This window comes from Muscardinus avellanarius, assembly GCF_963383645.1.
Source record: "Muscardinus avellanarius genome assembly, chromosome: 1".
Classification (NCBI taxonomy): domain Eukaryota; kingdom Metazoa; phylum Chordata; class Mammalia; order Rodentia; family Gliridae; genus Muscardinus; species Muscardinus avellanarius.
In genome coordinates, this window is record NC_137786.1 from 206,681,825 (window position 1) to 206,693,641 (window position 11,817).

At 38.5% G+C, this 11,817-nt stretch overlaps 1 protein-coding gene across 5 annotated transcripts in view; it reads left to right on the forward strand.

Moving 5' to 3' along the window:
* Positions 1 to 8,231, forward strand: part of QSER1 (glutamine and serine rich 1) — a gene marked incomplete at both ends in the record, with an annotated part of 72,477 nt that extends 64,246 nt beyond the window's left edge. For 4 of the 5 annotated variants that reach the window (XM_080717200.1, XM_080717201.1, XM_080717203.1 and 1 more), the window contains 3 exons: positions 1,391 to 1,543; positions 4,716 to 4,811; positions 8,091 to 8,231. In XM_080717200.1, the coding sequence (XP_080573326.1) occupies positions 1,391 to 1,543; positions 4,716 to 4,811; positions 8,091 to 8,231 (390 nt within the window). The remainder of the gene's footprint in view (positions 1 to 1,390; positions 1,544 to 4,715; positions 4,812 to 8,090) is intronic. The other variant, XM_080717202.1, reaches the window with a different exon arrangement.
* Between the last annotated feature and the right edge of the window lie 3,586 nt (positions 8,232 to 11,817).

Here is an 11,817-nt window from a genome sequence, read left to right on the forward strand (position 1 = left end):
TTACAAGTGCTTTTTGTGGAGCCAAAAGAAGTAGGAGTAATGGTGACAACAAAGAAGCATGTGGAAGCTTCTTGTCCGGATCTGCATCCAGGATCAAATGACTTCTCTGTGGCAGGGCTGGGCTGTTTCAGGGTACAGCAGTGCTTCATATGGTAGAGATTTGAAGTAACTTACATACATGTCTTTCCTTGCCTTGAAGCCAAAGAGACATTACTAGGGAAAACCTGCCTTTTTCAGGAGTTTCTATACTGTCTTTGATATAGCATTGCTTAAAAACTCTGGTGATAGCCGGGCAATAGTGGTGCACACTTGTAATCCCAGCATTCAGTAGGCTGAGACCAGAGGATCACAGTTCACAGACCGCCTTAGCTATTTAGCGAGGCCCTTCACAATTTAGTGAGACCTTGTTTCAAAAAAAAAAAAAAAAAGCCGGGCATGGTGGCACGTGCTTGTAATCCCAGCATTTGGGAGGCTGAGACTGGAGGATTGTGGTTCGTGGGCAGCCTCAGCTACTTAGTGAGGCCCTTGCAACTCAGTGAGACCCTGTTTCAAAATAAAGAATAAAAAATAAGGTTGGGGGTGTAACTCAAAGGTAGAATGCCTCTGGGTTCAGTCCCCAATACCACCAAAAAAAAAAAAAAAAAAAAAAAAACCTAAAAAATAGGTCTGGGGCCGGGCATGGTGGCGCACGCTTGTAATCCCCATGCTTGGGAGGCGGAGACAGGAGGATCGCGCTGGTTCAGAGCCTGCCTCGCTGGCTTAAGAGACTCTGTTTCCACATAAAAATGTTAAAAAAAATAGGTCTGGGAGTGTAGCCCATGGGAGTGTATCCCGGAGGTAGAAGGGCTTCCAGGAACCCCAGTACCACCAAAAAAAAAAAATAGGTCTGGGGTTTTAGCTTAGAGGTACAGTGTCCCTGGGTTCCATTCCCAGTACTGCAAAAACAACAACAAAAAAAGCTGGTGACGCCGGGCATAATGGCACACACTTGGTAATCCCAGCATTCGGGAGGCTGAGACTGGAGGATCGCAGTTTGCGAAGAGCCTCAGCTACCTTAGTGAGGCCCTCCGCAACTCAGTGAGACCCTGTTTCAAAATAAAGACTAAAATATTGGGCATGGGGTATAGCTTGGAGGTCAGATGCCTCTGGGTTCCATCCCCAGACCCGCAAAAATAAATAAATAAATAAATAAATAAATAAATAAATAAAGCGGGTGATACATTGGCCCAGATTCAAGGGAGGGGGAAATAGATTCAGTATTTGATGGAAGTACAAAGAACGTGTGACCAGGCCTCTTAACCACCCTCCGTGTATGTGTAAATTTTGAATAATGGAAATAATTTAAGTTAGTTTTCCTCTCATTCAGTTATTATGCTTCATTGTTTTAAAGAATGCTTTGGACAGTTTTCCTGAACTAACAATAATTACTCGAGACTCTAAAGCAAAAAGTGGAGGATCTGCTATTTCTAAAATCAAAATGAATGGCAAAGCTTATAATAAGAAAACTCTGAGGACATCTAAAACAACCACTAAATCTACACAAGTAAGCAAGGGAAGGAGGGATGGAGAGGGAATGGGGAGGGAATTGGGGAGAGGTTAAATTGGTGATGTGTACATGTATGTTACCCCAATATGATGTATGAATATAGTGCACCAATAAAAAATTAAAAAAAACAAGAAAGTTCAAAAGAAATCTCCACAAGTAAGTATATGTTGATTAAAGAAAGTATACCTTGTCTAATTGTTAATATAGTTCCTACGAAGAATGCTGAAATAAGCACACACTTCACCATGCTGTTGTTGAGTGTGAAAGTCTCAGGTGAACAAGCAGCTCTGGCTTGAGGAACAGGGACTCGGTGTTTGTTGTCTTTTGTTGTGTCTGTGGTACTGAGAATGAACCCAGGGGCATTCTCCCTCCGACCTGCATCCCAACCCTATTTTTTTATTCTTTCTTTTGAAATAGGGTCTCACTGAGTTGCCAAGGGCTTTGTTAAGTAGTTGAGGATGTCTGCAAGCCTTGCTCGTCCTGTCTCAGCCTCCTAAATGCTGGGATTTCAAGCGTGTGTCACCATGCCCAGCCTATTGTCTTTTGCTGTTGCCTTGATGCAGTATATGGCATATTAATAAGTGCTCATGGATTTTTTTTTTAACAGAGTCTCAGTAATTTGTAGAAGGCCACACTAAGTTGCCACAGCTGGCTTCAAACTTGTGATTATTCTGTCTCAGCCTCCAAAGTACTGGGATTACAGACATACACCACCATACCTGGCCACAGATTTTCATTTCTTTTCCTTTGTGGTTCTGAGGATTGAACCCAGGGACATTCTCTCTCTGAACTACAACCTCAGCCCTATTTTATCCTTTATTTTGAAACAGGGTCTACTATGTTGCTGAGAGCCTCACTAAGTAACTGAGGCTGGCCTTGAACTTGTGATCCTCCCATCTCAGATTTCCAACTACTGGCATTATAAGCATGTATCACCATGCCCAGCATATAGATTTCTTTTTTTTTTTGGTGGTACTGGGGGTGGAACCCAGAGGCTTTCTATCTCCAGGCTATACTCCCAGATCTATTTTATACTTTATTTGGAAACAGGGTCTCACTAAGTTGCTGAGAGCCTCACTAAGTAGCTGAGGCTGGCTTCAAACCCGTGCAATCCTCCTGTCTCAGCCTCCCAAGCGCGGGGATTGCAAGCGTGCGCCACCAGCATCAGCATACAGATTTCTTAAATAGACTAATAAGGAAGGAATCATCCCATGCCCGTGTTACACATTTTTACACAGCTTTTTATTTTAGTTAAAAAATAAAAATTATATATTTATTATGTACAACATGCTTTATAATCTATATACATCATAGAATGGCTAACTCAATAATTAATGTATGCATTACCTGTTTGTAACTTTGTTATTGGATATCTATGCTGCAAATAAGAGTTAGCATGCACACATTCCATAAGATTTCATATCTGCAAAATTATTAAAATTGGGATTTTTTTTTTCTTTAAACACGGTATAGTCAGGCATGGTGGCAAATGCCTGTAGTCCAGTACTTAGGAGGCTGAGATAAGAGGATTGCAGGTTTTTGAAGACAGTTTCAGCAAGTAGTGAGACTCATCAATGTAATTATGTCTTGTTCCCAAATAAGAAATAAAATAAGGCTGGGAGCTTAGTTTGAAGTTAGAATGCCTGTGGGTTCAAACCCCAGTACCACAAAACAAACACGCACATGTGCGTGCGCATGCACACACATACACACACACGCGCGCGCGCGCGCGCACACACACACACGCAGTATAGATAGTTAAAATGGGCTTTTTAATTTTTTTTGTTTGTCTTGTTTTGTTTTGGTGGTGCTGAGGTTCTTGGAAGCCCTTCTAACTCCAGGCTACACTCCCAGACCTGTGTTTATATTTTTATTTGGAAACAGGGTCTCTTAAGCCAGTGAGGCTGGCTTCGAACCTGCGTGATCCTCCTGTATCCGCTTCCCAAGCGCGGGGATTACAAGCGTGCGCCACCATACCCGGCATTAAAATGTTTTTGAGAAAAGTTTGACAGAATAACAACTCCATATCAAAAATGTTTTTATATAAACCAGGTATGGTGGTGCACGCTTGTAATCCCAGTACTTGGGGGACTGAAACGAGGCGATTGAGATTCGCAGACAGCCTCAGCTACTTAGGACCTCCACAACTCAGTGAGACCTTGTTTCAAAAATACAGAATAAAAAATAGGATCCCTGGATTCCATCCCCAGTATCACAAGAAAGAAAAGTGTTTTGCATACTGGATACAGCGGTACACACCTGTGTTCCCAGTACTTAAGAAGCTGAGACAGGAGGATTGCAGGCCTGCGACCGGCCTTGGAAACCTAGGGAAACTCTGTTTTAAAACAAAAACTAAAAAAGGGCTGTGATAGCTGGGCGTGGTGGCGCACGCCTGTAATCCCAGCATTTGGGAGGCTGAGACAGGAGGATTGCACAGGTTCAAAGCCAGCCTCAGCTACTTAGTGAGGCTCTCAGAAACTTAGTGAGACCCTGTTTCCAAATAAAGTATAAAACAGGTCTGGGAGAATAGCCTGGAAGGTAGAAAAGACCCTGGGTTCCACCCTCAGTACCACGAAAAAAAAAAGAAATAGTCTTGGATTATTCCATTCTCATTACAAAATTAGTGATATTTACATATGTATTTATTGTACCTAGGAGAAAGAAATGATAGACTACATAACATGCCATTAGAGTCATTTATCCTTGAAGATAAATGTTTTTAAAGTTCTATAATTTTTTTCAAATAGTGCATATTTATATTTATATTCAAGAATTTAAACTTTTATTTTGAATAAATATCTATTTATTAATACAGTCTTAATTCCTAGCCATGAAAGTTACTTTCAAGATTGCCATGAAACTTTTGATCTAGTATTTTCCTGAACGTATTCTCAGCTTAGATATTCTATAAGATATATTTGAGCTGGACGTGGTGGTGCACGCTTGTAATCCCAGCGTTTGGGAGGCTGAGACTGGAGGATTGTGGTTCGTGGACAGCCTCAGCTACTTAGTGAGGCCCTCTGCAACTCAGTGAGACATGGTTTCAAAATAAAGAATAAAAAATAGGAGAGGATGTAGCTTGGAGTTCGAATGCCCCTGGGTTTCATCCCCAGACCTGCCAAAAAAAAAAAAAAAAGAGATATATCTGTAAACCTTTTTGTTTTTGTAGGAATTCGCTGTTGATCCAGAGAAAATACAGTTGTATTCTTTGTATCATTCACTTCATCATTATAAATATCATGTTTATCGGATGTGTAAGAAAGAGGTAACTGCTCTTCATTTATTTAAAAAATAAATTATGCTTTTCTGAACTTTAAGAACACTCTAGCTATAGTAATTGTGAGTGCTTTAAATAATTATAAAATATGTGTGTATATAAACAAATTTTGCTTATACTCCTATAGGTAATTGTTTTGGGTTTCTCTATGTTTATCAGAAAAAAACATCTCTTGAGCTGTAACTCGTCAATTTTTTTGTTTGTTACTCTGTTTTTTGGGGGTCTCGGGGACTGAACACAGGGAGCATTCTGCCTTTTGAACTAGACCCCAACTCTTTTTTTTTTTTTTTTTTTTTGGTGGTACTGAGGTTCCTGGAAACCCTTCTACCTCCGGGCTACACTCACTCCCAGTCCTGTATTTTATATTTTTCTAAATTTGGAAATAGAGTCTCCTAAGACAGCAAGGCTGGCTTCGAACCTGCGTGATCCTCCTTGTCTCTGCCTCCCAAGTGCGGGGATTACAAGCGTGCGCCACCACGCCCAGCCCTCCCAGCCCAGTTTTATTTCTTATTTGGAAACAGGGTTTGATTCAGTTTTTGATTCAGGTTTGAATCAGGTTTGATTCAGTTTTTGATTCAGGATTTGAAACAGGGTTTGATTCAGTTTGATTCAAGTCTCACTACTTCTGGAGGCTGTCCTGAAACCTGCAATCCATATTCCAGCGTCCCATATTCAAGAATTACAGGCATGTACCACCACACCCGGCCATTTCTCTCTCTCTCTTTTTTTTTTTTTTTTTTTTTTTAACTTGGTAACAGGGTCTCACCAAGCTGCTGAGAGCCTCACCAAGTTGCTGGGACTGGCTTCGAACCTTTGATCCTCCTTTCTCAGACTCCCAAGTACTAGGATTACAGGTGTGTGCCCCCTTACCAGGCAACTGGTAATGTGTTTTTTTGGGTTTTGGGTTTTTTTGTTTTTTGCAGTACTAGGGATGAAACCAGGGCCACATCCCAGTCCTAATTTTCAGTCTTTTTATTGTTTGTTTTTTGTGGTACTGGGGTTCCTGGAAACCCTTCTACCTCCAGGTTACACTTCCAGACCTATTTTATGCTTTTTTTTTTTTTTTTTTTTTTTTTAACAGGGTCTCTTAAGCCAGCGCGCCTGGCTTCGAACCTGAGCGATCCTCCTATCTCTGCCTCCCAAGCGTGGGGATTACAAGCCTGTGCCACCATGCCCGGCTCTCTTTTTATTTTTTGAAACAGGATCTCACTAAGTAGTTGAGTCTGTCCTCTAACCGCCATCCTCCAGTCTCCGCCTCCCAAATGCTGAAAATACAAGCATGCACTACTATGCCTGGCTAACTGGTAATGTTTTTAAGCTGCTAGTGCTTGCTTTACTTTGTCATAATAAATAATACTTTATTGCATTCTGTTCCCTTATGATGTAGAGTGATTCTGCTTTAATACATTTCAGTCACTGATGTGGTATTTCACTATCTTATACTACAATGACCTTGTTTCCTCTTGATTGCAGAAAAATGGGGGTTTTTTGCCTTAGGATTGAAAAATGAAAGTTTAATTTTAACTTAAGTATCAAGTACTAAGAAATTATATATGACAGTACTATTTTTTTGTTGTTTTGTTTGTTTGTTTGTTTGTTTTTGGTGGTGCTGGGGTTCCTGGAAGCCCTTCTACCTCCGACTACATTCCCACGGGCTACACTCCCAGACCTATTTTTATACTTTTTTAATGTGGAAACAAGGTCTCTTAAGCCAGCGCAGCCAGCTTCGAACCTGCGCGATCCTCCTGTCTCTGCCTCCCAAGCGCAGGGCTTACAAGTGTACGCCACCACGCCCGGCGACAGTACTATCTTGTGGATGAGATTGAAGGACTGATTTCAAACAGAATAACTGGTTGGAGACAGTATGACCTTATTTGACTAGCACTGTCAGTTTTTTACTTATTATGAAATGTTGAGCCAGAAACAGTGGCCCATTCCTATAATCCCAGTACTCGGGAGGCCAAGACTTCAGCAGCTTAGCAAGATCCTGTTACAAAGTTAGAAAGGGATTGAGGGGTTAGCTCAGAGGTAGAATGCCTCTGGGTTCAATGCCCACCACCAGAAAAAAAAAGAAAACCCAAAGCGCTATATATATATATATATATATATATATATATATATATATATATATATATATAATGATGTGTTAGACAATAGTCTGGTATAGAAAGGTATTCATGAATGTAACTTTCTTTAGCAGAGAAGATAGCAAACATGGTCATGGAAAATACGTTGACTCTTTTTACAGTGCTCTGAAATGCAGAACTGATCACTACACTTATAATTTGTTTTTTGTTTTTTCATTTTTATTTTTGGGGTGTGTTTGTGTGGTATTGGGGATGGAATCTAGGGGTATTCTACCTCTGAGCTATACCCCCAGCCTTTTAGCCTTTTGGAACAGGCTAATTTGTGGAAGGCCTCAATATGTTGCTGAGGCTGGCTGCAAACCTGTGACTATCCTGTCACAGACTCCCAAGTACTGAGATTACAAGTGTGCGACACTACACCTGGCTTATTATTTAGTTTTTTGTTTGTTTGTTTTTGTTTTGTTTTGTTTTTGCAGTACTGGGAATGGACCCAGGAGCACTCTACCTCTGAGCTACACTCCCAGTCCTATTTTTTTTTTTTTTTTTTAAACAGGGTTTCACTGAGTTTCAAAGGGCCTTGCTAAGTAGCTGAGGCTGTGTGTGAACCGTGATCTCTGGTCTCTACCTCCCTAATGCTGGGATTACGAGTACGAGCATGCACTACCACGCCTGTCTTTGTCATTTAGTTTTTAACACAGGTGGAAAGAATTGAGAAAATTTAAAGCAGTTTTCCTAGCCTTCCTCTCTGTCTGCATGGAGGCAATGGTAATACGATTATACCTTACATATATTTATTTGAAATAAGTATTCTCCATGGGTGGAAATAAAAAGAAAAGTTTATGTAGATGAGTTGATAAATTTTTGTTTGATTCAAAATCTAGGAAGAAGCTGGGCGTGGTGGTGCACACTTGTAATCCTAGCATTTGGGAGGCTGAGACAGGAGGATCGCGGTTTGCGCACAGCCTCAGCTACTTAGTGAGGCCCTCTGCAACTCAGTGAGACACGGTTTCAAAATAAAGAATAAAAAATAGGGCAGAGGCTGTAGCTCGAAGGTCGAATGCCCCTGGGTTCCATCCCCAGACCCCCCCCAAAAAAAAAATCTAGGAAGAGTAAGGTCTTATGAAGTGCTTAAGTATAAAGCAATAAGTAGAAGCTAATGTGACAATTTTTTCTATTTTAGATTTCTTCTGTGCAGAAAAAAAATGAAGATTTAGGACAGGAGGAAATTGTTCAACTTTGTATGAAAAATGTAAAATGGGTGGAGGACCTTTTTGAAAAATTTGGAGAACTTCTAAGTCATGTACAGCAGAAATGTTCCTAATATTTCTACAAAAATCCCATGTTTTTTGTAGCACTAACGACATAGCAGAGAGGGTGGACAAAGGTAATGAAATGTCAAGCAGTGGTCTCCTGCAGGTATGCCCACTTCCACCATGGAACTTTCACTAGGACCTCTGCAAAAGGACACTGGTGCCACCACGGAAGTCGGTCGTTACAGGTGGACCTTAATTCCACCACGTTTTTATCCTAATGAATTTGTAAGCCATTGGGTAACTGCGTTTTATTTTCAGGAATAGTTTTTTGACAAATTATGAAGCATGCATTAAATGTAACTTTTTTTATTGCTAGAGAATAACACTTAAGACACTTGATTTTTTTTTTTTTCTGACTCTGGATAAATGCCAGAATGGAATAAAAGTGGCCAAAAGGATACATTTGTATTCATGTCTGGCCACAAACCCGGAAGTATTGTACATTCTGTAAACAGATCTGGTGTGATGTGACATCCTGTATGTGAATATCATCAGTTTAAAATATAAAATTCAGAAACTGCAGCATTCTGCTTTATGGACTGCTTTTAACATGTTCAGGAAACTGGATGTGGAATTGGTGCAATTCTATTACTCCTTTTTGTGTCAGATTATATTGTAATGAAAAAAACCAGTGACATACTATTTTCCCTATCTCAAAGAAAAGTATTTTTGTTTATACTGTGTTTTCTTCTTCTGGAAATTTTTCAATTGTACATTTTTTATTTTACTAATAGCTGTATTTTTCACAAGGAAAATGTTGTAATTATGATTCTGTCCTCTATCTGTACTACACTTCACTACTTTCAGTAAATCCTGTTTAGTTATATGTCAAACTTCTATTGTGAATGTTATCGTAAGGTAACCATTTTTGTTCATACAGATTTGCTCCAGTGTTATCCAGAATATGCATTCAGTGCTAGAATTAGTTAAGCTTTATAAATGAGGCTGTGTTAGACACTGCAGCAATTTCCTAGTTCATTAAATTTCTTACTAAACTAGCACTTGATTAACTGATTGTCAAAGTAAAAATTTACATGGTACATTTCAAGGAATAAAATTGATAATCAGACAGTATGCAGTGTTATACACAGCTTCCCTAACTCTTAGAACTGGAAGTTGTAGAGTTCTCCTTTTGGTGCCTTTTCAACCTTTATACACACTATTGTAGCTTTCTTAAGTTTAATAGCTAGCTGTTAAAGTAGTTTAGCCAAAACAGTGAATGTATTAGGTTCAGCATGACCTTGTGTTTTATTTACGTTTGCCAACAGGATGCCTTATTTGTTTGTGAAATATTTACTAGTGTCATTCTAAAAATCTCTTTTTTTAGGATTCTAAAGAAGTTATTAATCATCGAACTTTTATTTTGCCACCATTTAGTGCCTTACGTCCTATCAAGAAAGCAATGTTGCTGCTCAGTGCCCATATAAGACGTGCTTATGTGGATATTCTTACTGTCTTGATTTTGAGTTAATAAGCCAACTTCTTACTTAAAACTTCAGTAAACTGACAAAGAATTTAAGGTGACATGTCACTTGATTTGAGAATACAACATTGTAACATCAGATAAAAATGAATATTTGAGTTAAATATTGCTCCTGCTCCTTATCTGATGAAAAGCAATAATCCTTAATATGTGTACCTGCCATTAGCCAGGATATTCCATAACAGAAGCTTCTCTCAAGGGTTAAAGTTCCATTTCTGAAAGAGTTTTAAAATAAAACTTATTTTAAAAACAAACGGAACCTATAAGGTTCACTTTGCCTAACTCATGAGAGACTTGCAGGCTATCAGCAGTGGGAGAATCTCAGCATTAATTTTGCAAGTGGAGAAGAGTAGGAAGCAGCCATATTTCTTTCTGATAGTATTGACTCTGAACAGAATTGGTTTCTTTTCATTTCCAAAGTGCAGAGTTGTAAACTAGGACTCTTAATGTAGTGTTGCAAGGATACAAATTTACTTTCCCGCTTACTTTCTTGAATCATTTGTGGTTCAAGTACTTTTAAAAGCCACCTTGCATTTAGATAACTCTTGAAGTAGTTGTTTGAAATTACAGCCACATTTTCTTCATGAATAAACCCCATGGAAAAAAAGATGTTTCCTTAATCTTGTTTCGCATAGAAAATAACACATTACTTTTTGAGCTGCAGTTATCTCAAAATGTTTACAGTAGTATCCATGTTAGTTGGAGAAACAAGTGTTTTCAAAATACCGGAGGCCAAGTCTTACACTGCCTCAATGAGACCCTAACTGTTTAGATGTATCATTTGTTCCATATAGCATAGGAAAAACATTTGTTTCATATAGCATAGGAAAAAACATCAACCTCAGGCCTTAGAGAAAAGTGGGACTATATGATGACGACTGTACACGAGTCCTCTCTTTGAAGTTAACTATCTAGCTGGTTAGCATTTACATTCCTTGCCAGGGATATTGAAATTTATAATATAGGAATAACTGTAGGTTGTAGATAGCGCTAAAAAGGTAAAGCACATGTTGCCACAACCCAGGAAAATATTTTTGAGAAAGATTGGATTTTCCTACTTAGATATATCTGGAAATAATGTTAAAAAAAAAAAAAAAACACTCATTTCATGTTGGTGCTTACTATTAGTTCTGATGAGTGGTCGGAGAAGGAAAAGGGGCCTCCTTATCATTTGCATTATGACCGAAGCTCCACTTATTTGAACTCTAATAAAAGTATAAGTTTGTGATTTATCAATTATCACAGTTTAACTAAAAACTGCCCTTTTTCTTGTTACCAAACAGGAAACATTGGTCAGATTAAAAAAAATCACTTTTTAAAGTGGTTTAGAAAATTCTCAGATTGCTTTTAAAATTCTAAATTTTTTTACATGTCTAAAACTTGAATATATATGGACAGATTCATGCATTGGGAAAAAGCTTCACATTTAAACCATGGTTTTCTTCTTAATATACATATTTATTTTCCTTAAAGCAGTATATTCCAATCCATAACTTTAAAGGTAATACCCATAAATCAGTATAGCAGCAGGGTTACTGAAGCAGCTGTCCCAAAAGTTGCTTCAGATGTGAAAGTTGCAAATTTCTTGTATTTGTAGAATATAATTTTTGTTTTGTATTATAATTCTGTTTGACAAAAATGCTTTTCAAATACAGTGAAATATCCCAGGATAACTTGTTCTAGGTCAGTTATACAATTTTACTTGACACACAGCTGTGCAAATGAACAACGTACACTGCATTGTGCATTAACTTACTGCACAACTTTGGCATCTGTGTTCACAAATGCATGTTTCCACGAATCACCTTTATTTATAAGTGACAATGATTGAAGTTAAGGATACAAAGAAACCTGCATTTGTAGTCCAGAGTTTTCAATTGGTCCATAATTCAGTGTATGAAAATGTGAAAGACAATTTTGTATATTTGTTTGTTACTAACTCAGATCATTAAAATGAGAACAATTTTTTAAACAGCAAAATCATAATGTTTGTGTTTGTGCTTTTGTTTTTTGTTTTTTGTTTTTCCAGATAGCGGGGATGTAACCCAGGGAAATTCTATCTCTGAGCGACATCTCAGCCCTATTTTTTTATTCTTTATTTTGAAACAGGG